Source organism: Arachis hypogaea, chromosome 1 (assembly GCF_003086295.3).
Source record: "Arachis hypogaea cultivar Tifrunner chromosome 1, arahy.Tifrunner.gnm2.J5K5, whole genome shotgun sequence".
NCBI classification, from domain to species: Eukaryota; Viridiplantae; Streptophyta; class Magnoliopsida; order Fabales; family Fabaceae; genus Arachis; species Arachis hypogaea.
This window is the reverse complement of record NC_092036.1, coordinates 43,051,993-43,078,084: the sequence shown is the minus strand read 5'-3', so window position 1 is coordinate 43,078,084 and position 26,092 is coordinate 43,051,993. Positions and strand designations below refer to the sequence as shown.

The 26,092-nt window shown below is 36.8% G+C and overlaps 2 protein-coding genes and 1 long non-coding RNA gene across 9 annotated transcripts; 2 read left to right on the top strand and 1 right to left on the bottom strand.

The window, feature by feature from the left end:
• The first annotated feature begins 614 nt into the window (after window positions 1–614).
• LOC112719646 (uncharacterized) lies at window positions 615–2,923 on the top strand. The gene is made up of 4 exons (XM_025770323.1): window positions 615–941; window positions 990–1,043; window positions 1,197–1,216; window positions 1,450–2,923. Exons 1-4 carry the CDS (start codon window positions 615–617, stop codon window positions 2,921–2,923), a joined length of 1,875 nt encoding a protein of 624 aa, XP_025626108.1.
• Window positions 2,924–17,726: 14,803 nt separating this feature from the next.
• LOC112803104 (uncharacterized) lies at window positions 17,727–19,193 on the bottom strand. Its single transcript, XR_003202646.3, has 2 exons — window positions 19,047–19,193; window positions 17,727–18,277 (listed from the first exon to the last, which is right to left on the bottom strand). It is a non-coding gene; the product is annotated as an uncharacterized lncRNA (long non-coding RNA).
• On the top strand, window positions 18,637–25,149 carry LOC112803065 (probable lipid phosphate phosphatase beta). 7 transcript variants are annotated; one of them, XM_025846537.2, is made up of 3 exons: window positions 18,637–19,327; window positions 19,538–20,762; window positions 24,727–25,149. In XM_025846537.2, the coding sequence occupies exon 2, from the start codon at window positions 20,075–20,077 to the stop codon at window positions 20,759–20,761; it is 687 nt and encodes a 228-aa protein (XP_025702322.1). In that variant the 5' UTR covers window positions 18,637–19,327; window positions 19,538–20,074; the 3' UTR covers window position 20,762; window positions 24,727–25,149. The 7 variants fall into 7 exon arrangements, with proteins under 7 accessions (XP_025702322.1, XP_025702347.1, XP_025702338.1 ...); XM_025846562.2 differs by lacking the exon at window positions 24,727–25,149 and adding an exon at window positions 23,667–23,884; XM_025846553.2 differs by lacking the exon at window positions 24,727–25,149 and adding an exon at window positions 23,212–23,884.
• The last annotated feature ends 943 nt before the right edge of the window (window positions 25,150–26,092 follow it).

Genomic DNA, 26,092 nt, shown 5'->3' with positions numbered 1-26,092 from the left:
TTCAAGATAAAAAATATGCACTGTTCAAGCATTCATTCAGAAGACAAAAAGTATTGCCACCATATATAATTAATTATAGTTTTTCTTATTAAGAACTCGAAAAATATAAATTACCTCTTTATTCTAAAAATCTACTATTTTATTCATGTTTGATGATGATGAGAAAAATAAATTATAACTTAATTGAAAATAAAATCAAAATAGATATACTAATTACCACTACTCCTATATAACTTCTAAGGTAAATTCCTATAATAACAACTATCACAGAGTTAAAGCTAAAATCATAGTTGTAAGAACCGGACCGGACCGGCCGGTTCGACCGGAAAACTGGTGAACCGGACTCAGGACCGGTCCGGTTTAGTGATGTAACCGGATAAGGAAGAGAGCCGTTTCAAATCGGGTTGAACCGGCCGGTTTTGATGAAAACCGAAAAACTGGCGGTTTCTGGTTAACCAACCGGTTCAGAAAATTTTTTTTATTTCTTTTCCAAAACGACGTCGTTTTGGTTTATTTTAAAAAAAAAAAAGAAAAGCCCTACGGCCTACCATACCAATCCCCACCCCCACCCGACCCCAGTTTCCAATTTCCCTCCCCTTTCCCCCCCAACCCTAATGGCGTGGCTAAGCCTAACCCTATCAGCCCTCCGCCAGTCCGCCTCACCTCACTCACCCAGTACCCAGCCCCAAGCCGCCCGCCGTCATCCTCTTCGTCTCACCGCCGGTCTGAACTCTGAAGAAACCAACTCAACCAAGGGAGTAGGAACAGCCGAACAGGACAGATACATACCCACCACCCGCGAACTCGCCGTTGCCGCGAACTCGCTGTTGCGCGTAGTCGAACTCGCCATTCCAGCGCCGTTGCCCTCGCCCAGTCGCCCTTGCTTTTCCGGTCGAACTCGTCGTTGCCTCGCCCTTCTGCTCTGTGACTCTGTCAAACAGGTAAGCTCCAGTTCTGTAATATGCTTCTGCTCTGTTTTGCACTTGAAGTTTAATGATTGTTCTGTGAAATGCATTACACCCGCTCTGTTCTGCATTGCACTTGTAAGTTGTAAACTTACTTTTTTTCTGCACTTCTTGCTCACTTGCTGTTATGAATATGAATATGCTTATTGCTTGTTGAGATTGTTAAGCTGAATATCCTTGTTAAAAGCTTGAAATATGAAACTGTTGAATATGCTTGTTGAAATTGTTAAGCTGAATATCCTTGCTGACTTGTAAGTTGTAAATTTGTTGTTTTGTTGATTTGTACTGGAAATATGAAACTGTTGGATTATATGCTTGATTTGAATCTATGAAATATGAATATGCTTGCTTGCAGAATAGGGAATTTAACTATTATTTTAAGCATTTAAGGTTGCTGTCTTGTTGAATAGGGAATAGGAACTAGGGAATTTAGGATTGCTATTGTTTTATAATTTTGCGGTTTTGCTACTCTATATTCTTTTAGAATGGCTTCTGCGAATACACCATCAGAAACACCATCTTCGCAAGAACAAGGATCAACTCCTGATGCATCAATCGGAACCCAAAAAAATAATAATAGAGCAAAAACCTATCCTGCATGGGGTCATTGTAAACAAGTTGTGGAGTCTGGAAAAACAATTCTGCTATGCATATATTATGAGAAGCTTATTAGGGGTGGAGGAATTCATCGGTTTAAACTTCATTTGGCTGGAAAAGGAGGAGATGTTGAGTCTTGTCGAAAGGTGCCAGCTGCAGTGAGACACCAATTCCATGAAAGTATTGAAGAGCTTCGAAGCAAGAAAAGAAAAACTCAAGAACAATATGCCGAAAGTTATAATGCTTGTGATGATGTTGAAAGAGAATTTGACGAGATCAAACGTAATGAGATGCAACAACAACAAAAATCCAGGGTTCCAACACCTATCTCTAGAAAAGGAAAACAAGTCAAAGGTTTACAATCCTATTTTCCATTGGCAACAACACCCGGAGCTCAACCAACTATCAAAAGCTTTCTTCAAAGCAAAGAAATTGTGGAGAAGTGTGATATTGCTATTGTGAAATGGATGGTGGATGCCTCTGTTCCATTTAATGCGGTTAATTCAGCTTACTATCAGCCAATGATTGATGCTATTGCGAACATGGGTGCAGGGTATAAAGGGCCAAGTTATCCAAGAGTCCATGGGTATTTGTTGAGTAAATTAGTTGAGGATGTGAGGAAGATGATTGATGGTTATCGTGAGATTTGGAAGCAAACTGGATGCACTATTATGGCCGATGGATGGACTGATCGTTGTAGGCGTACTTTGATTAATTTTCTAGTTTATTGTCCTAAAGGAACTGTTTTTCTAAAGTCAGTTGATGCTTCTAATATCTCAAAAACTGCTGAAAATTTGTTTAAGTTGTTTAGGGATGTTGTATTGTTTGTTGGTCCTGAGAATGTTGTGCATATTGTAACGGACAATGCTGCAAACTATGTTGCTGCGGGAAGATTGTTGGATGCTGAGTTTCCTAAATTGTATTGGTCCCCTTGTGCAGCTCATTGTGTTAATCTGATGTTTCAAGATATTGGGAAGTTGCAAGAAGTGAGTCAAACTGTGTCACAAGCTTTACTGATCACTAAGTATATCTATAATCATTGCTATCCACTGTTCTTGATGAGAAAGTTTACAGGTGGGCAGGAAATACTTCGTCCAGCTCCAACTCGGTTTGCTACTAATTTCATTACTTTGCAAAGTATTTTAGCTCAAAAGGATCCTTTGAGAGCTATGGTGACTTCTAAAGAATTTACAAGCTCAGCTTACTCCAAAGAAGCCAAAGCTAAGAAATTTGTGGATCAAGTCTTGGATTCTAAATTTTGGAGTCAATGCACTGATATTGTTAAGCTTACTTCGCCACTTGTTCATGTTTTACGTATTGTGGATAGTGAAGACAGACCTGCCATGGGTTATCTTTATTAAGCTATTTATAAGGCTAGAGAAGAAATGGTGAGGAGGTTTCAAAAAAGAAAGAAGGTTGTTGATCCTTATTTAAAGATTTTGGATACCCGTTGGGATGCACAACTTAAGAAAAATCTTCATGCCGCTGGTTACTGGTTAAATCCAGCTTTTCGATTTAATGCTGGAGAATTTGAAAATCACAAAGAAATGATTTTTGGCTTGTTGGATGTCATTGAGAAATATGCTTATGATGATCCTGTATTAAATTCTAAGCTGACAAGTGAGAAGAGGATCTTTAAGAATGCTGAGAAAGATTTTGGAAGACCCTCTGCAATACGTGAACGAACCACTGTTATGCCAGGTGAAATTTCTTCATAAATTTGGTCTTTTAGTATTGTGATGTATTTATTATGTGATATTTATGATTGTGATAAATTATTTATCTGTTTTTTATGTTAAGATCAATGGTGGGAATCTTATGGTTGTGGAGCACCAAATTTGCAAAAGTTGGCTATTCGTGTTTTAAGCCAGACTTGTAGCTCTTCAGGTTGTGAGCGTAACTGGAGTATTTTTGAACACATTCACTCAAAGAAGAGGAATCGGTTAGAGCATCAAAAACTTAATGATCTTGTTTATGTTCATTACAACTTAAGGTTACAACAAAGGTACTTTCTTGATTGTTTTAAGTTGAAAGCATTATTTTAAAATCTTAATCATCACATGAGTAACGAAATATATTGATAACATAGGAACCAAATGAGAAACCAAGTTTATGATCCAATTTGTCTTAATGCATTTGAGGATCATTCGGAATGGATATTGGAAGATTCACCATCATTTTTAACTCCTGAAGAAATTGATGCTTTACGAAATGATCTTGCAAATATGTCTCTTCAATCACCTTTAGATGATTTAAGTATGCTTTTATTTATTTATGAATTTTGATCAACTATGATTTTTGTATTCCTTATAACATGTTTTATATTATTTTTTATCTTGATTTGTGAAACATTATCTATAATGCTAGATCAATTGGATTTGGAAGATGATCGGGAGGATGATGAAGCTAATAATTCTGTGGAAAATGCAAATCAAAATGAAACCAATCAGGATGTAGCTCCACATTTGTCAGATGAAGAGCAACTTGCCGACTTCGAAATCACTCCTTGGATTTAGTTTATGAATTGTTATCCATATTGTGTTTAATTAAGATACTAATGTACTAGTACTAACTACTTTCATGTTTATCTTTGTATTAGTTATATTTAGACTTTGAAACTTGGTTGTTTTTAAAATGTTAGTGAAGAACTAACGATATGTATTTTGAATTTATTAAGTTTATGACTATTTTTAGTATTTTATATTTTTTATTCATGTGAAACCGGTTTTACCGGTTCAACCAGCGGTTTATCGGTTGAACCAATAAACCAGTGAACCAGTAACCTGACCGGTTCGATCACCGGTCCGGTTCTTATAACTATGGCTAAAATTAGAACTCAACAACCTGTATTTTGGGAAGTGGGTGTTCCTCTAGTCTTTGGGATGCTTGGTCCTTCAAGAATTAATTTCTGATGCTTCAGTTCCCTTAAGTCACGCCCTTGCTCCTCTTGTTCCCTAAGCAATTTGCAAAGCATGCTATTCTGATTATTCTATTCTTCCTTTATTTGGTCCATAGCTTCTTGCAACTTGGAAACAGATGCCTCAAGATGCTCCCAGTATTCAAATTGAGGGATTTCTGGGAGGAATTCCTGTGCTCTCCTCTTGATGGGGTCATCCTGCAACTATTATTTTTCCATTGATATTTTAGTGATTGGCCGCTCAACTGAGATATACTTAGTTATTCCCATCCTCACTCCAGCATCTTTGCAGAGCATAGAAATTAAGCTTGGATAAGCCAATTTGGCATTTTTGGAGTTCTTGTTTGCTATTTTGTAAAGTTCACACGAGATTAGTTGATGAACTTCTACTTCTCTTCCCAACATGATGCAGTGAATCATCACTGCTCTTTTAACAGTGACTTCAGAACAGTTGCTAGTAGGCAATATAGAATGCCCAATGAAGTCTAGCCAGCCTCTGGCGACTGGTTTGAGATCTTCTCTCTTGAGTTGAATTGGGATGCCAGTGGTGCTGGTGGTCCACCTGGCTCCAGGGATACATATATCCTCTAGAATCTTGTCCAGGCCCTTGTTTGTCAGGGTAGATGTGAACAAACTTTCCTCTGACCAAGGTCCGATAGTCATAGAGGGCAGTTTCAGATATTCTTTGCTTGTCTATTTGCCACAGATTAGCATAGAACTCTTGAACCATATTCCTTCCCACTTTTGTTTCAGGATTAGCTAGGATTTCCTAGTTCCTGTTTCGAATTTTCTCTTGGATCTCCGGATATTCATCTTCTTTCAGATCGAACTTGACTTCCGGGATCACTGACCTTAGACCCATTATTTTGTGGTAGTGGTCTGAATGTTCTTTGGTTAAGAACTTCCCTTGATTCCAAAGTGGTATTGGAATATTCTCTTTCTTGCCTCTTGGAGTGGATTATTTTTCTTTAGGAGCCATGATCTTAGTGAGTATGTTTTTGTGATCACGGATAAACACACCAAACTTAGAGGTTTGCTTGTCCTCAAGCAAAAGAAAAGAAAGGAGAGGGATAGAAGGAGAGCTAATGTCGAATGGTGGATGAGAGGAGGGAGGCCGAATGTGGATTTAAAAGGGAGAGGGGTGGTTTTCGAAAAAAAATTTAAAAAGATAAGATAGAAGATATGATTTATGAAAGATAAATATGATAAGAGAAAGATATAATTAAAAAAAAGTTGTGAATGATATTTGAAAAAGATAAATCTGAAATTTTTTTTTTGAAAATGATTTTAAAAGATAATTGAGTTTTGAAAAATTTTGAGAAAAGAGTTGGATTGGATTGGAAAAAATTTGTGTTTATGAACTAAGATACATTTGATATTTTTGAAAAAGGGATTTTAGAAATTAGGATTTTTAGAAATTAGGATTAATATTTTTGGAATTGAAGGATGAGAATTTGGAACGTGTTTATGCAAGAAATCATGAATTGAAACACAAAAAAAATAAAAAATTTGTGAAGAAAAAACGAATTTACCTCCTCCCCACCATCTTGGCGTTAAACGCCAAAACGCTGCTTCTCCTGGGCGTTCAACGCCCAGCTGTTGCTTCTTTCTGGCGTTGAACACTAGGAACTCCTTCGTCACTGGGCGTTTTTCTGAACGCCCAGGACGCTATAAATCTGGCGTTGAACGCCCAGAAGGTGCTTCTTTCTGGCGTTCAACGCCCAGAAGGTGCTTCTTTTGGGTGTTTAACGCCCAAAACAGCTTTTACTGGCGTTTTCGCACCAGTGAACTTCCATTTGCTGTTTTTATCCTTTGAATCCTTCTATAACTCTGTGAACTCAAGCAATTGCTATTTTACCTTGAAGATACTTGACATATACCTGTAAAAATCAATTAATTAACAAATAAACTTTGTAAATTGCTGGGTTGCCTCCCAGCAAGCGCTTCTTTATTGTCTTTAGCTGGACTATTACTGAGCTTTAATCAAGTCTCAGTTTTGAGCATTCTTTCTCAAAATTGCTTTCGAGATAATGTTTAACTCTCTGTCCATTAACAATGAACTTTTTGTTAGACTCATTATCCTGAAGCTCTACGTATCCATATGGTGACACACTTGTAATCACATATGGTCCTCTCCACCGGGATTTTAATTTCCCGGGGAATAATCTGAGCCTAGAATTAAATAGCAGAACTTTCTGCCCTGGCTCAAAGACTCTGGATGACAGTTTCTTATCATGCCATCTTTTTGCTTTCTCTTTGTAAATTTTTGCGTTCTCGAAAGCATTGAGTCTAAATTCCTCTAGCTCATTTAACTAAAGCAATCATTTTTCTTCAGCTAACTTGGCATCAAGGTTTAGGAATCTGGTAGCCCAGTTGGCCTTATGTTCCAATTCCACTAGCAAGTGACATGCCTTTCCATACACAAGCTGGTATGGAGAGGTCCCTATAGGGGTCTTGAATGCTGTTCTGTATGCCCACAGAGCATCATCCAAGCTTCTTGTCCAATCCCATCTACAGTTAATCACAGTCCGTTCCAGGATTCTTTTAAGTTCTCTGTTAGAAACTTCAACTTGCCCATTTGTCTGTGGATGATATGGAGTGGCTACCCTGTGGCTAACTCCATAACGAACCAAAGCAGAGTAAAGCTATTTATTGCAGAAATGAGTGCCCCCATCACTGATTAATACTCTAGGGGTACCAAATCTACTGAAGATGTGTTTCTGGATGAATTTTAGCACTGTCTTAGTGTCATTAGTGGGTATTGCAATAGCTTCCACCCATTTGGATACATAATCCACTGCCACCAGAATGTAAGTGTTTGAGTATGATTGTGGGAAAGACCCCATAAAGTCAATACCCCATACATCAAACAACTCAATTTTCAAGATCCCTTGTTGAGGCATAGCATAACTGTGAGGTAGATTGCCAGATCTTTGGCAACTGTCACAGTTAAGTACAAACACTCAAGAGTCTTTATAGAGAGTAGGCCAGTAGAAGCCACATTGGAGGACTCTTGTGGCTGTTCGCTCACTTCCAAAATGTCCTCCATACTGTGATCCATGGCAATGCCAGAGGATCTTTTGTGCTTCTTCTTTAGGCACACATCTACAGATTACTCCGTCTGCACATCTCTTGAAGAGATATGGTTCATCCCAAAGATAGTACTTTGCATCCGTGATCAACTTTTTTGATTGCTGCCTACTGTACTCTTTGGGTATGAATCTCACTGCCTTGTAGTTTGTAATATCTGCAAACTATGGCACTTCCTGGATGGCAAAGAGTTGCTCATCCAGAAAGTTTTCAGAGAACTCAGTAAGAGGGAGGGACGCCCCTTCTACTGGTTCTATTCGGGACAAGTGATCTGCTACTTGATTCTCTGTCCCTTTTCTGTCTCTTATTTCTATATCAAACTCTTGCAGAAGCAACACCCATCTTATGAGTCTGGGTTTTGAATCCTACTTTGCGAGTAGATATTTAAGAGCAGCATGGTCAGTGTACACAATCACTTTTGATCCTACTAAATAGGATCTGAACTTGTCAATGGCATAAACCACTGCAAGTAGCTCTTTTTCTGTGGTTGTGTAGTTCTTCTGTGCGTCATTTAAAACACGACTGGCATAGTAAATGACGTGCAGAAGCTTGTCATGCCTCTGTCACAACACTGCACCAATGGCTTGGTCACTGGCATCACACATCAGTTCAAATGGTAATGTCCAGTTTGGTGCAGAGATGATTGGTGCTGTGACCAATTTAGCTTTCAGAGTCTCAAATGCCTGCAGACACTCCTTATCAAAGATAAATGGCGTGTCAGCAGCTAGCAGATTACTTAGAGGTTTGGCAATTTTTGAGAAATCCTTTATAAACCTCCTATAAAATCCTGCATGCCCCAGAAAGCTTCTGATTGCCTTAACATTGGCAGGTGGTGGTAATTTTTCAATTACCTCTACCTTAGCTTCATCCACCTCTATTCCCTTGTTCGAAATTTTGTGCCCAAGGACAATTCTTTCAGTCACCATAAAGTGACATTTCTCCCATTTTAAAACCAAGTTAGTCTATTGGCACCTCTTTAGAACAAGTGCTAGATGGTCAAGACAGGAGCTGAATGAGTCTCCAAATACTGAAAAGTCATCCATGAAGACTTCCAAAAAAATTTTCACCATATCAGAGAAAATTGAGAGCATGCACCTTTGAAAGGTTGCAGGTGCATTGCACAGACTAAATGGCATCCTTCTGTATGCAAATACTCTAGATGGACATGTGAATGCTGTTTTCTCTTGATCCTGGGGATCTACTGCAATTTGATTATAACCTGAATATCCAACCAGGAAGCAATAGTATTCATGACCTGCTAGTCTTTCTAGCATTTGGTCTATGAATGGTAAAGGAAAATGATCCTTTCTGGTAGCTGTATTGAGCCTTCTATAATCAATACACATACGCCACCCTGCAACTGTCCTTGTGGGAACCAGTTCATTTTTTTCATTATGGACCACTTTCATGCCACCTTTTTTAGGGACGACTTGGACAGGGCTTACCCAGGGGCTATCAGAAATAGGATAAATAATCCCAGCCTCTAGTAATTTAGTGACCTCCTTTTGCACCACCTCCTTCATGGCTGGATTCAGCCGCCTTTGTGGTTGAACCACTGCTTGGCATCACCCTCTAATAGGATCTTGTGCATGCATCTGGCTGGGCTAATGCCCTTAAGATCACTGATGGACCACCCAAGAGCTGTCTTATGCGTCCTTAGCACTTGATTTAGTGCTTCCTCTTCTTGTGGCTCTAAGGTAGAGCTTATGATCACAGGGAAGGTATCACCTTCTCCCAAAATTACATATTTCAGGGATGGTGGTAATGGTTTGAGCTCGGGTTTAGGAGGTTTCTCCTCTTCCTGAGGTATTTTCAGAGGTTATATTATTCTCTCTGATTCCTCCAGATCATGCTGAACATCTTTAAAAATTTCCTCTAGCTCTGATTCGAGACTCTCAGTCATATTGACCTCTTTTACCAGAGAGTCAATAATATCAATGCTCATGCAGTCATTTGGGGTGTCTGGATGTTGCATAGCTTTGTCAACATTCAACTTAAACTCATCCTCATTGACTCTCAGGGTTACTTCCCCTTTTTGGACGTCAATAAGGGTTCGGCCGGTTGCTAGGAAAGGTCTTCCTAGAATGAGAGTTGCACTCTTGTGCTCCTCCATTTCCAACACCACAAAGTCAGTAGGAAAGGCGAATGGCCCAACCTTGACAATCATGTCTTCAATCACGCCTGATGGGTATTTAATGGAGCCATCAGCAAGTTGGAGATATATCCGGGTCGGTTTGACTTCTTCAGTCAACCCAAGCTTTTTGATAGTAGATGCAGGTATTAGGTTGATACTTGCTCCAAGATCACATAGAGCTTGCTTGGTACAAGTACCCTCTAATGTGCATGGTATCATAAAGCTTCCAGGATCTTTAAGCTTCTCAGGTAAGCTTTTCAGAATGACTGTACTACATTCTTCAGTGAGGTAAACTTTTTCAGTTTCCCTCCAATCCTTCTTATGACTTAAGATATCTTTCATGAACTTAGCATAAGAAGGTATTTTCTCAAGTGCCTCTGCAAACGGAATCTTTATTTCAAGAGTCCTGAGATAGTCTGCAAAGCGGGCAAATTGCTTATCCTGTTTCGCTTGGCGGAGTTTCTGAGGATAAGGCATTTTGGCTTTGTATTCCTCAACCTTAGTTGCTGCAGGTTTATTACCTACAGATGTGGGTTGGGATGCCTTTTTAGAAGGGTTATTATCAGCACTTGTATGTGTCTGATCCCCCACTGGCATTTGAATGCCAGGGGTGGAAGCTGGAGTGGTGTTAGACGCTAACTCCTTATCTGATTCTGGGGTTTGAACGCCAGAACTGTGCTTCCTTTGGGCATTCAACGCCAACTCCTTGCTTGTTTCTGGCATTGAACGCCAGGACTGAGCATGGGTTGGGCGTTCAATGCCAGCTTCCCACCCATTTTCTGGTGTTTGAGCGCCAGAATTATTCCTTTCTGGGCTCTTACTATCCTCAGATGGATTTTGGGTGGTTTGCTCATTTCTTGGCTTCCTGCTATCTTGAAGTGAGGTATTTAATGTTTCCCACTTCTTAATTGAACTGCTTGGCACTATTCTGTTATTTATTTTGATAGTTGTTGTTCTGTTTGCTTCAACTGTACTTCCATATTCATATTAGCCATTCTTGTTTCTTGTAATATCTCCTTGAATTCGGCTAACTATTTTGTTAGAAAGTCTAATTAATGATTGAATTCAGTAGCTTGATCTGCAGGACTGAGTTCAGCAGTTACTATTTTAGCCTCTTCTTTCATGGAAGATTCACTGCTTAGGTACAGATGCTGATTTCTGGCAACTGTATCAATGAGCTCTTGAGCTTCTTCTATTGTCTTTCTCATGTGTATAGATCCACCAGCTGAGTGTTCTAGAGAAATCTGAGCTCTTTCTGTAAGCCCATAGTAGAAGATGTCTAACTGCACCCACTTTGAAAACATTTCAGATGGGCATTTTCTTAGCATCTCTCTGTATCTCTCCCAAGCATCAGAAAGAGATTCATTATCTCCTTGTTTGAAGCCTTGGATGCTCAGCCTTAGCTGTGTCATCCGTTTTGGAGAAAAATAGTGATTCAAGAATTTTTCTTACAACTGTTTCCATGTCTTTATGTTGTCCTTAGGTTGGTTATTTAACCACCTCTTAGCTTGGTCTTTTACAGCAAATGGAAACAGTAACAATCTGTAGACATCCTGATCTACTTCCTTATCATGTACTGTGTCAGCGATTTGTAAAAACTGTGCCAGAAACTCTGTAGGTTCTTCCTGTGAAAGACCGGAATACTGACAACTTTGCTGCACCATGATAATGAGCTGAGGATTCAACTCAAAATTACTAACTCTAATGGAGGGTATACATATACTACTCCCATATGAAGCAGTAATGGGGTTAGCATATGACCCCAGAGTCCTTCTGGACTGTTCATTTTCACTTAGGTCCATGATGGAGAAAGGGAGATGACTTGGATTTATTTTATTTAATTTATTATAAAAAATTGATTTTCGAAAGAATAAAATAAAATAAAATAAAACCGAAATAAAAATAAAATAAAATAAATAAAAAAAAGAAAATTAAAAATTAAAAATAATAAAAATTAGAAAATATTTTATGAAGATTTTCGAAAAAGTGAGGAGAGAGAAAGTGGTTAGGATATTTTCGAAAAAGAAAAAAAATATATATATATATATTTAAATCTTAAAAGGATAAGAATTGAAAAATTTTGAAATTGAAATCTGAATTTTTATATAAAAAATTTCGAAAAAATAGCTTAAAAATAGTTAGAAAAGATAAAATTTTCTTTTGAATTTTAAATTTTATGATGAAAGAGAAAAACACACAAAAGGTACAAGACTTAAAATTTTTAGATCTAATGCTCCTTGTTTTCGAAAATTTTAGAGGGAAAACACCAAGGAACACCAAATTTAAAATTTTAAGATCAAAACACAAAGAAGACTCAAGAACACTTTGAAGATTCACAAGAACAACAAGAACAAAAGAAAAAACACCAAACTTAAATTTTTTAGAAAACTTCAATAAAATTTTCGAAAATTATTAAAAGATTAACAATAAACACACCAAACTTAAAGTTTGGCACAAGATTCAATCAAAGAAAAATTATTTTTGAAAAAGATTTTAAAAAGAAGATACCCAATTACCAAGAACATAAACCAATGCTCTAGCCAATTGAGCTGTAAATGTAACACTTGTTTTGAAGAGGTATATTTTCTTTTTTGGAAGACTAATGCTTTGGAAAAGCACAAGAAAAACAAGAAAAGACACAAAACAAGAAAAACTAAAGATCAAACAAGAAAAATAAACAAGAAAAACTTGAAGATCAAGGAAGAATGAAGAACACAAATTCGAAAAATTAAAAGGAAAATATAAAATATGCAATTGACACCAAACTTAGAACAAAACACTAAACTCATGAAAAAAATTGAAAATTGATAAAGAAAAATAATAATTTTGAAAATTTTTGAAAAGAAAATAAAGGACTCAGATTTAATGACTCTATAGCAACAATACTCTATTCCTAATCTAAGCAACAAAATAAATCTTTAGTTGTTCAAACTCAAACAATCCCCAGCAACGGCGCCAAAAACTTGGTGCACGAAATTGCAATCACACTTTTGCAATCCGCACAACTAACCAGCAAGTGCACTGGGTCGTCCAAGTAATACCTTACGTGAGTAAGGGTCGAATCCCACGGAAATTGTTGGCTTGAAGCAAGCTATGGTTATCTTGTTGATCTTAGTCAGGATGCCAATAGGGTTCTTTCGTTTTAATTGTAAAAAGTCAAAGGGCATAAAATAAATACTTATTGTGCAATAATGGAGAACATGTTGGAGTTTTGGAGATGCTTTGTCTCTTTATTTCAGCTCTTCTCTTGTACTCCTCTTCACACACACAAGGTTCCTTCCATGGCAAGCTGTATGTAGGGTGTCACTGTTGTCAATGGCTACTTCCCATCCTCTCAGTGAAAATGGTCCAAATGCTCTGTCACAGCACGGTTAATCATCTGTTGGTTCTCGATCATGTAGGAATAGAATCCATTGATTCTTTTGCGTCTGTCACTACGCCCAACAATCGTGGGTTTGAAGCTCGTCACAGCCATTCAATCCTTGAATCCTACTCAGAATACCACAGACAAGGTTTAGACTTTCCGGATTCTCATGAACGCCGCCATCAATTCTAGCTTATACCATAAAGATTCTGATTAAGGAATCTAAGAGATACTCATTCAATCTAATGTAGAACGGAGGTGGTTGTCAGGCACATGTTCATGGATTGAGGAAGGTGATGAGTGTCACGGATCATCACCTTCTTCATGGTGAAGAGCGAATGAACATCTTAGATAAGAACAAGCGTGTTTGAATGGAAAACAGAGATAATTGCATTAATTCATCGAGACGTTGCAGAGCTCCTCACCCCCAACAATGGAGTTTAGAAACTCATGCCATCAAAGAGTATAAAATTCAGATCTAAAAAATGCCATGAGATACAAAATAAGTCTCTAAAAGTTGTTTAAATACTAAACTAGTAACCTAGGTTTACAGAAAATGAGTAAACTAAGATGGATAGTGCAGAAATCCATTTCTGGGGCCCACTTGGTGTGTGATGGGGCTGAGACTTAAGCTTCTCACGTGCTTGGACTGTTTCTGGAGTTGAACGCCAAGTTGTAACGTGTTTTTGGCGTTCAACTCTGGTTCGTGACGTGTTTCTGGCGCTGAACGCCAGATTGCAACATGGAACTGGCGTTGAACGCCAGTTTACGTCATCTATCTTCGCACAAAGTATGGACTATTATATATTTCTGGAAAGCCCTGGATGTCTACTTTCCAACCCAATTGAGAGCGCGCCAATTGGACTCCTATACCTCCAAAAAATATATTCCGAGTGCAGGGAGGTCAGAATCCAACAGCATCAGCAGTCCTTTTTCAGCCTAAATCAGATTTTGCTCAGCTCCCTCAATTTCAGCCAGAAAATACCTGAAATCACAGAAAAACATACAAACTCATAGTAAAGTCTAGAAATATGATTTTTTCTTGAAAACTAATAAAATTCTAAAAAAAAATAATTAAAACATGCTAAAATCTACATGAAATTACCCCCAAAAAACATATAAAATATCTGCTCATCATAGCCGTTCATATAATTATGGCATCTTTTGATATATTTCTCTAATATATCATATAGATTGTCTCATCAACGTTGTTATTGAGAAACAATTTCATATATCTATCTACTGTTGCTCAAGATCTAATATACCACCAATGTCATTATAATTCTAAATGAAACTTTTCGTAAAACTAAAAGAAATTTTTTTTTGTATTTAATGATTCACTTTTGAGTGGAACACTTTACAACAAAGCATACTTTATATCTCTATATTATCTATTTAGTCCCTTTGGTTTTAAATACCAAAGACTTACTACTTTTAGGTAATTAACGAGATGAACCTCAATTATTAAACAAAAATAACTGAATTTGTTAAAATAGAAATAGAAACCAAAGTATATAAATATATACTATATTTTCTTCAAAATTCAAATAACAATTCTTTAATAATAATACAAAGCTTACTATCTCAACTCCCACTAAATTGTCATCACCGAAAAAGATGAACAATATCATTTGACATTATACAACTCTATAGATTTTTTTATAGACAACTTATGTGAATAGAAGTGTCAAAATCTACTACTAAATATGTCTTGGCATTGAAAATGAACTTCTCAATCAAAACAAATTAGAGACGTGTCTATCTTTATACACTAAACGTGATATTTAACACAATCTCCCTTATAGTATGTTTTTTTTAGCATATTCAAAAGAAACAATTGAATCCTTTATTTATTTATGTTGTTTCTATCAAAACATACCATATGCAGTTTCTTTACAACAGTAACCTTTATTTTGGTTTAGTGTCCGTGAGTCTTTTGGAATCTGATACTTTATGATAACAAGACTTATGTGATTTGAAAAATTCCACTTCTCAAAGTCCAGTTTTACCATTTGAGACTTCATCCATAGAGAGAAGGGTTTATTCAATCCTTAACGGAAAGTCTAGATCTAAGGACGCTGCGAGCAGTATGAACGATCTGTTAGGATGGGTAAACCGTAACTACTGTTAACTTCATCATCCTCGCCATCTTCCATCACCGTCAAACTTAACTGTTTGGCCTCAAAATTCAAGATCCTAATAGAATCCATAGAGTGCGTGAAGAGGCTTCTGCATTACGTATCTTTTCTTCTATCATTCGACAATTCGGATCGGTTTTAGAGAACTAGATTCAGATATGCACACACACTCAAAGGCTGCGACTTTTTCAAGGGTTGATCGAAAAATGGTATTTGGAAACGACCTAGTTGAGTCCTTCTTCAATTCCATTTACGTTGTGAAGGAATTGCTGTCCCCTTTGGAAGTGGGTATTCAGAAAGTTGCAAAGGATCTTGAGCACTGCTTCCTGTCTGGGCACAAGAATAAGGGCACGAAAGATGTTTGTTTGATTGTCCAGGTGAAGCAAAGTGTCTGGGCACAAGAATAAGCGATATGAAGAAGAAGAGAGGGTTGTCAATGAAGGTTCCCTTGAAGACTTTCTTGGGTATTTTCTCACAGATCTCGGTAAGTGGTAATGGGAATGCGAATGCGAATGTGAATGGTGATGAGGTGGATAAGAAGGGTGATGGGTCTTCTTATTGCACCAATTGCTTGACGTTTGCAGTGACTTAGTCTTTGCTGATTAATGATTTTCTTAAGCTCTCCTAACTCCTTTCAAAGCTGGTGGGAGAGGAGGCGTCAGGGTTGGAGTTTCGGAAGAAGTGGAAAATGAGGGGGAAGCGGAGCCTGTGGTTGAGATCAGAGTCGAAGAGGTGGAGGGAGGAGGAAGGGTGGTGATGACAGTGGTGATGATGATAATGGCAGCAATGATGGTGGTAGTTGGAAAAAAAAGTAGTGGCAGAATTTGGGATTGGAGTAGCTGAGAACATTGAGAGAGAGAGAGAGAGGGGGGGCAGAGAAACTATGATAGTAGTAGTGGAGAGAATGGTAGTTTAGGAATTTTATTTAACTTTTTGGGGTTTAGATAATTTTGCTTGCAAAAGTCATATTTTATAGGTACAAATAGTAATTTCCGTTTTTTTTTAATAGATATATTAGTGTTTTTAATTTTCATGGGTAGAAATAGTAATTTATTCTTGCTTGTATATACGAAAAAATAATAATGTTAATTTTTACTTTTCAAGGAAGATAACAGATGAACCATCTCTAAGGTAGCGTTTGTTTGCGAGACAGAGACCAAGAGACAGAGACAAGAAGACAGAGACTAAGAGACAGAAACAAAAATAAGTATCAGTATTATGTTTGGTGTAAAAATGTACAAAACTGATTTATTTCTCAGTATCCTGTTTGGTTTGGAATAAAAATAGACTAAAAATTTAAAATTATAAAAATGCCCTTAATTTTAATTAACAACCCTAGCCTCCTTTATCCTCTCCTTTCCTGTGAAGGAATCGTTAGTCTTACCCACTGCTGGTAGCACCTCCAAGGATCTGAACGACGACGGCGCGTCTCCTATTCTCCATCGGTTCACTTCGTGGCACCAGTTTCTCCCCAAGATTTATGACTTTGTTGCCGTTTGCGCGCCCGTGGTTTGTGTCACCACCGTCTCGGAGCTGTGTCTCTGGTCTCCGTTCTTTCTCTCTCAACAAACCTGGTATCTTTTGTCAATTAACCTTATTTGCTTGTTAATTTTGTGAAGAAAGATTGTAACTTGGTTGATTCTAGTGGTGGAAAGTGTGGTTTGAAAAATGGTGTTTGTGATGATGATGATGATGATTGTGCAATGATGAATGGTGAAGTTGGGGAAATTTTGGTTCATTCGGATTCTGATCCAAATTGTGGTGTTTATGCAGAAACCCAGAAGTTGTTTGCTGAGAAAGATTTTAACTTGGTTGATAGTGCTAGAAAATTTGGGCCGCAAAGTGATGGTGCATTTGTGAATGGTGAAGTTGAGAAAAGTTCCAATATTCCAAGTTTTGATACTAATTGTGCTGGAAGGCCTGCTTTTACTTTTAATATTGGCAAATATGGTAAAATTAGTTCTCTATCTCATTTGAAGCTAGAAGTGAATGAGATGAGCTTGTATAGTGATGTAAGGCACCAACCTAAAGCTGGTTATTTGTCCACCATTGAGAGCATTGTGCATGCATTGAAGGCATTTGGGGAGGAGAATCATGAGAATTTGGATAGACTCTTGGACACTTTTGAGGCCATGGTTGGAGATCAAAGGCGTTGTAAAGATGAGAGATTGAGCAAAACTCTTCCCTAGTTGATGAGGCCCTTTCTTCATTTGACAGAATAAGAAACTGTTTAACCCAAATAGAAACTATGTTCAATGAATTAAGAATCATTAAACCTATGAGTTTTTAGCTCTTGTATCTCAAGTAGTGATAGAACTATTCATTTTTATGTGACTTCTACTTTTTGTGACTCAAATTACTAACAGAGTTACACAAACATTTTACCTGTATTTTTTAGCTGCAAGCAACATGGAAATTCTACTAGATTATAATATATAAGGATAAAATTATTCTCCATTTGCTATACAATGATAAACCAATCATGCCATGCTTTAGACACAAATAAATACAAAGACTCACGTTTGCATCGGTTATATAAGCAGTTCTTAAACTTCTTATGTATACAGATCAAGATAATAAGTTCTCACAATACAAGTAACACCATCCAAGAGAACATCATCATTACACTAAAAGTTGATGACTTAATTATATTTCTCTGTCTTTTGAGCATTCAAATATATAACTATACAATCAGAACCAGTTTCAATATGCTAAATGCTTCAGTATCATCAATCTATATTCTATATAGTCCTTTCAAGCTACTAGTAGTGTCATATATACTCTTGCTAATCCACCAAGTTAAGGGATGGCACCGGCAGATCTGAGGCTTTTACGGTGTCATAAGCATACTCTGGAGTTCATGGCTTTTGTCATCAACACATTTCCAGCTAACCAAAGAGGTTATCCAAAAATCATCAGCTTTTACTGACTCGTCATCATCATTCCTATGCCAACTCCAATAAGCATGAGTTGAGTTAACCATTGATCAGCCTTGTTACTATTATGCCATAGTACATGAAACAACACAACCAGCCAAGGTGTCCTTTTCCTATCCACCTTTGATAGATCTGCCTATAAGCGAAGACAAGATCGAAAACATGGTGGAATAAGATTTCTCTTCCATAATTATAATCTCAGATGCCATTTACTAGTTATAAAAGTATATCCTTGATCAATTCGGAAACAAACAAACCTTTAGCCATCTGTATTGTTCTGACCACTCATCAAAAACAAGAATAAAAAACTGAAATCAAAAGACATGTAACTTTATTTACTTCTCAATTTTAATTTAGTTTCAAGTGGAAATCTAAACAGGACATACTATAGAAACACTATAAAAATAATAATATTGATTTTCCTCTCATTTAATATATTGAAAGTGACTTTTTCAGGTACTTTTAAGCAAATTAAATTCTTCCAAAAGGCAAAAAAGAAGATTTGGTAATTATAGTCCTGAGAGCTCTGTGGAGGCATGGAACAATAGCAGTCGCAGACATGAAAAAATTGGAAAAAAAAATATAATTGAGAATGAAATCAACAAATAGATGTAGTGGGCTAATGAATTGAGTAATGATCCAATTAGTGGCACTTAAAAGGAAGTAGACATCATGAACTCATTAATTATAAAGTTGAAATAAATGGGTTAGTTAGGTCACGAACAAATCTACATTAGGCAAAGAATTTCTTCAACTTTAATGCTACTACTTCACACCATTAACAAAATAATGACAAATCAAGCAAACAGGTTCCAATGCTAGCTCACGAACAAATCCACAGATTAGGGCACAACGGAAAAGATGAAAGGAATCAGTAAATTAAACAACATTTGTATAGAACTAACCTGGGTCAGAGCAGTTCAGATGAAGAGTTGATGGTTGAGGTCGACAGCAACCGGGGAGAGGCGGCAACTTCGTTCTTTGATTTTCCCGTGAAGTAGAAAAATAGGAGATGAGAAGATGAGGACTACGAAGATGAACTTGCAAGCGCCAAATCACTTACCTAGCGGTGACGAGGCCAGCGGTGACGCGGTGGCTGTTCTTGAAGAAGATGGAGAAGATGGTGAAGGAGAATGAGAAGATGGAGTCACTATGGTTGATCAAGAAGACCTGATTTACATTAAGGGTAATTTTGGAATTATAAAATTAGAATAGGAATAATTTAGGTACAAATTATAATTAAAATTTTTGTCTCTGTCTTTATATTTTTCTGTCTCCAGTGTCCCTATTTTTTAGGGGTACTAAAATACTGAAATTTTAAAGATAGAGACAGAAATTTAAGTACCAGTCTCTAGCTCAACAAACACAATACTAAAACTCTGTCTCTCAATTTCAGTTCCAGTCTCTGCAAACAAATGCTACCTAAGGTTCGTCAATGTGCCAAACTCTAGCAATGCGACATCCATTCTATGGAGACATCTTATGTCAAGATTTTGCTCGTGCTTCTTTTCAAACTTGAAGCAACAGGGTATTTATTCCTGTTCGATGTAGGAGAGTTAAACTTGTGCCTTGACATTCAGTTAGCTTGGAGGGAAATCTCAGGATCAAGGTTTCGATTTGGGGAAGATTGTAGGTTTAAAGTTCGATTTGGAGCAAATGATTTAAGAAATTTTTTTGTCAAGGCTCTTTATAACGGTAAAATATAGGCAATATAAACTAACTGCCACGTAGGAGTATTATCGACGGTGAATCAGTGTTTAACATTTGAGCACATATGTCAAACGGAGACCATCTTTTGTTGATATTTGTTTACTCAATAAAAATATTTGTTTATCCCCAATAAAAAAAAAAAGAAACGCTGTCGTTTGGGGTATTCATTGTTTCGTTTGGGCCTCCCACGTCAAATCGGACCACACTAACCAGCCACATCGCCATGGGCCATCTTAACCAGCCACCACCAAAATCTACTGCCGCCACATCGCCACCACAGCCTTTCTTACTCCGCCTCGACGCCGCCGTCTCTCTCCACGTCCACAACCTCACAAAACCCTTCGCCCCACGCCCACTTCTCCGCTTCCTCGAGCTCCTCGCCGACTTCCGCTTCTTCTTCCCCGTCTCCGTCGCACTCCTCCTTGCCTGTCCTTACTCCTCCCCTCTCCGCCGCCACCTCTTCCTCCCCCTCGCTCTCTGCTCCCTCCTTGACCTCATCTTCATCGCTCTCCTCAAACTCATCGTGCGCAGATCCCGTCCGACCTACTCCCACCACGGCGACTACAACGCCGTCGTTCCCGTCGACCATTTCTCCTTCCCCAGCGGCCACTCCTCCAGGGTCTTCTTCGTCGCCTCTATCTTCTCGTTCTCCAAACTCCGCATGGTTGATGCTATCGCCGATCTTCACCATCCACGCCTCTTCATGATTATCGACCATTGGTTCGGCGGCGAAGAGGTCTTCGCCATTAACGCCGTTGTAACCGCGGTTTGGGCCTGGGCTTCAGCCACCGCCCTTTCTAGGATCGCTCTCGGGAGGCACTATGTTCTGGACGTCTTCTTCGGGGCTTGTTTCGGCGTGCTAGAAGCTTTGTTCACATTGCGATTCCTCGAGATTCAAACGTGGATTTGAGGTAAGAAAATGTTCAAATTCGAAACTGCTGTGACTGAATGGAACCAGTTATCGTTAGGGAAATCGATTAACAATGCTGCATTTTCCATTTTATTATTTAGATATTTATTTTTCTATGACATGAATTGGAGATTTTACTTGAGGAACAAGGTTAGAATCCTTTGAAGTAATTAGGCGATAGTGTGACTGTGATTAATCGAATTCGTTTTTGTTTATTAGATTCTGCTCTCTCTATCTGGTTGCAGTGGTTTATCTACAATGTGCTAGATAACTTGTCAATGCCCATTCTCTTTAGGAAATTGCTAGTTGAAGAGACAAACTGAGAGAGAGGGAGGTACTTGGTGCTGATCGGAAAGAAACAAGGCCGATATTTTTTGTTTCCTGACAAGTGAAAATTGCTTTGCCAAAATGGTTGTAACTATAATTGTTCGTAAGAAAAATTATTCTTTTTCTCTAGTATGATACTCAAGGGCTTCTTATTGTTTATTCCTTTATTCCAGATGTCTAGAACCTTTTTCTATCGAGCAATGCAACACAACTAGAAAGGCCTAATCCAAAATTTTTTTCGAAAATCATGGTGCTGGCTGGATGATGTGATTCTGGTTGAGCAAACATTTCTAGTATAGTGTGTGCGTGTGTTTTTTCTTCTTTTTCTTCTCTTTTTCTTTTTTATGTATGCAGTAAATGAGTCATTCGTTGAAAATACCTAGATATACCATTCTTTAGGATGCTGTTGTTACTAATTATCTGTTTCATGAACGTATTTTTATTTTTCCCGTTTTCAACAAAAGGAAAATAAAATCAGCTACTATTATTTGTGCATACATACATGTGTTGTTTAAGTCATTTTCAATGTGTATTTTGTATTTTAATATGTATTCTATACAGATGAATGATTTGATAGCTGATTTTTTGTCTACACATAGCATGGTGGTTGATTTTTTTTTACTTCTCCTTTGTTCACCTCAATTTATTTTATTTCCTTATAATCTAGGTTGAGCATCCATACAATTCGGATCATCTTATGTACTTGTACAATCCATTTTATTTTGTCCATATGTTTCAGCCTGGGGAAGCGTTTCTTTCTTTTCAGAATTCACATGGCATAGCCAAATAAAATAATTAATCGGAACAAAAGATGGGGAATGGGACTACATTTTAATGTCTATTTCAATTTTCAAATGTTGTATGGCCTTTGTCCCAATTATGAGCCAGCAGAGTTGTGTGAGAGAAAATTGAGTACATTTGGAAGCAATAAATGGGAAGGAGAAACCAAGGGTTACTAAATTAAGTGTTTTGGTAATGTATTATGAATAGGATTTATTTGTCATAGGAAAGTGAAAGAGTTAAATGATAAAACATTATTAACATATTTATTCTTGAATTGGTGATTGATATTCTTCATGATTACGGTTTTTCTATTGTGTGTATAAAGCTTATTTCAGACGTTAATGATTAGGAAGATTCTTCTTGTTTGTTAATCATGGAGAATTAAGGATGAGGTTCATGGAGAAGGTTGTTAACCAACTCTTTTACGTGCATTATTTTCCCCCTTCTTTTTATTTTCACTTTTCAGATATTTGCATATGAGCCAGGCTTCACATGAAGCATTTAGTCATTGACACTAACTCTGACATATACCAAATTATTAAAGCTTTAGGACATTGATATGACATACACACATGATAGATACATACATATACGAAAAGTTTTAACGAAATAGCTTCAAAACTGGTAATCTTCTTGTGTATAATATTTAAGACTTACCATTTATAAATTTCAAATTATCAAGATTAATATTTCTATGCCTCTTTCCGTAAGTCTTGTGTCAATACATGTTATTTTTGTGCCTCTACCAGAAAGGCATGTGCAAGCACATGTCTAGTAGAACTAGCCATAACAAAATGGAAATCAATTAGATTGATCATCTAAAGTTTTATCTTCTACATTGACAATGAGTGTAGTCTCCAAAAATAGATTATACTGGTTTGATGTTGGATACTGGGTTACGTGTTTTAATATTTGAGCTGGTCTATCAAAATAGAAAAAAAAATAAGGAAAATAAAAAACATGTCCATGTTATGTCTCCCATGTGTCCGAGCAGTGTTCAATTCGAAAAACAAATAAAAAATATTTTTTTATTGGACACATGTCGGACACGCGAATATGCTGGTAAGCTGGCACTGCCATGCTTTATAGCTTTACATTGACAACTGTGAAGGTTAGCCATCCTCCCTGCCCCCTGCCCCCTGCTTATCATAGTTTTGTCTGTACTATTTAACCATTAGATCTCTCTCCTTCCCCCTCTGTGGGACTTAAAATGAAAGCAATGGAATGATTAGTTCTAAGTGGAAAACTTTGACTAAATTTAACATGCTTGGTTGAACTTCTATTAGATGGATAATGATGGAGTCTGATGGTTGTACGCCTCTTAACTTCTAATGATTTAGGATCACATGGAGTACATTGAACTTGTGCCTGCCTGGACTGAGAATGGATTCTTCCTAATTTGTTTTCAGTGGGTAATGAAGCCCTGAATCCTGGATATTTTAGTGCATTTGCATCTTGATTATCACACTCATAATTTGGAGGCATTAGTAGCTACATTTTGTAAATACATGGTCTGAGATTCTTCATCATTCATTCCTCAACTACTATTGCTTCAGTTCTATTTTTGTAATATATCCCCTACCATTTAACTTTCTGCCGTTCTCTACTCTTCCTTAATTCCAAAATAATTAATCTAGACATGTGATACATCCCATTCATGGTATAACAGATCCTAGTATCATTGTTTTGCAGCTTTTTGTCTTAAGTTCCCTTCAATCTATAGGATGTATATATGCAATTTGTTTCTGCAGTGTGCAAATTTGCAGCCTCTGTCAGTGGTTTTTTATTTTTGCAGAGGTCCTGACGCATAGACAATTGGTTCTATATATTAGCATCTGAACAGTGAATACTTCAAACATGTGATCCTCTCTGACAATTACTGCCAGAATCTTGAGTTCGTTTATGTTTAGTCTATATCTTAGATTACCACTTTCTCTGTTTGAATTCTGATATACAGTTATCATCAAGATTCATGAGAACAATATAATAATATGATATTTAAAAGTTAGCATATGCCCAAACGTCCTCTCAATTTATTGAATTGGATCAAACAAAAGGGGTGCTTCTATGATTGGATTTGAGGGACCGTGTGTTTGTCTGATGTGTCTGGTGCTGATTGTAAAATTGAATCGAAGACCATCATCAAATTGAAGGATAAAAAGGTTGTTAGGTGGGTTTGCTTCTTTAGCATGTGCACTCTTACCGTGTGTGGTGCTTTTATTTTGATTAGATGTTATTGGTTGATTGATTGATTGATTGCTGATTGGCTTTACTTTAAAAATTTTTGTATGGCATTAGCATTCATATCATAAACTTTCTAAATTAGCGCCAGACGTTGGTGGTTGTTATTGCTGTGCTGGCGTCTTCATCGCTATTGTTATTGATATATGCTTATATGGAATACGTGGAACACACCAAAAGATGAGTGAAAACAAGTCATTATTTTCGGTTTCATATCATTGACTTGACATGTGGGGACTAATTCGTATTAACTCGAACTCTACGAGAATTTTGAGCATATAAATTTGGAGGGGACATGCGTCCAGCTTCATGTTAGTCCGCTTAACAGTGACAACTTCTCCTGTTTTTAATGTCTCTTTCTTCATGCTTTTTACTGAAAAATAATCGCATCAACATTAGAGCTCGAGGTTCATTTACCATGTAGAATTTTTTTTTGTACCCGCATCTTTTTGCATATATAATAGACTCGCCTCTATCATTTGACGGAGTGTGAGACTTAATGATTTTGGTCTCGTAATTAAATGGAGAATGAATCAATGTAATTGAAAGAAGCATATAACAATATTTTTTTTTCTGTGAAATCGTGAATAATAAATTATCTTGGATATTTTAAGGGGGATGGAATCCATCAGAAAAATTGAGGGGCCTACCAGGTACATGGAGGCACTGCAGGCCTGCCTGGTATGTGAATAATACTCCTAACTCCTAAGTTACTGCTGTGAGGATTTGGAGTGGTTGGAAGTTGGAACTACGTATTTTGTGGGACACCTGCATTTTCTGTTTTTGATATTCTCCCGCATGATTGTTTCCTTAGTAATGGTGGATCTGGCTCTCTGTATTAAACAATTTTCCCTTATTTAACTTTCTAGACGTTTCCCTTTCTAAGAGCAGTGATTCATAAGACTTGAAGTTGGACCTTGTCAAATGCCTTGTTTTGTTCTTCGCCAGGAGTTATAAGCAAAAAATAAATTCAAATTGCTTCTCTGCAAAGAAAAAAAAAAATGCTCAGGATTATATTACAATTAGATGCTTTATTGATATATATCATTGAATTTTAATATAAGTTAAATTTGCTTAATTTTTACTCACTCAATAGTCATTATGAAAAAGTCGAGAGGGCCACCATTTTTATTAAAATTTGTCCAGCACTTGGCCAGCAAAAGAAAAAAGAATAATTCTTCACTATTAGATGAATTTTCCCACCATTAAAAATACTATTGATGATTAATTGATGGGTACAAATAACAAAATCTGCTGGTCTTCTAGCACTCTTCTAATTATTATTTCTGTCAAATATTTGATTATATTTTTGTAAACCGTGTAACTTGCATGTTAATTAATTTATTTTGATACTATGATTTTGTAATATTCTCTCCATTTTAAAATAATTGTTTTGGTTTTTTTACACATTAAAAAACTAAAGTAATTAGATGTAAAACAGGTTTAGATATATTAATTTTTTTGAATGTATTAAAAAAAGTCAAAAAATTATATGGAAGCGGATTACAAAAAAGAAAAGGGAATTATCCTTTTTGGCGAGAAATTTCAACTCTATATAGGCAAAATTTTAGGATTTGGCATTATCCCACGGAATCTATCTTTTACGGTTATAATGTTAATTTTTTTTTACGAGTACTTTTGTCAGTATTTATAAAGTTTATGATACAAATTGTTGTTTTTTCTTTTATTATTACAATGTTAAGGGAACTAGTATGTAGCGACGGCAGTAAAAACAATGATCTTATAGTCCCTTAAAAATATGTGTTCATAAGTGAGGGTTGTCAGAGATATAACGATATACATGTCTCTCCTAATAATCAATTTAAATTATAGAGATGTGATTTTACTTGTTTGTTTTTTAACTTTACTATGAAAAAATTTAAACATTTCAAATGATCCAGATTTATATTTCATAAGATATAAAAAATCATATCTAGACATATGATCAATGAAGGTGATAAAAATAAGAATATCTTTCTT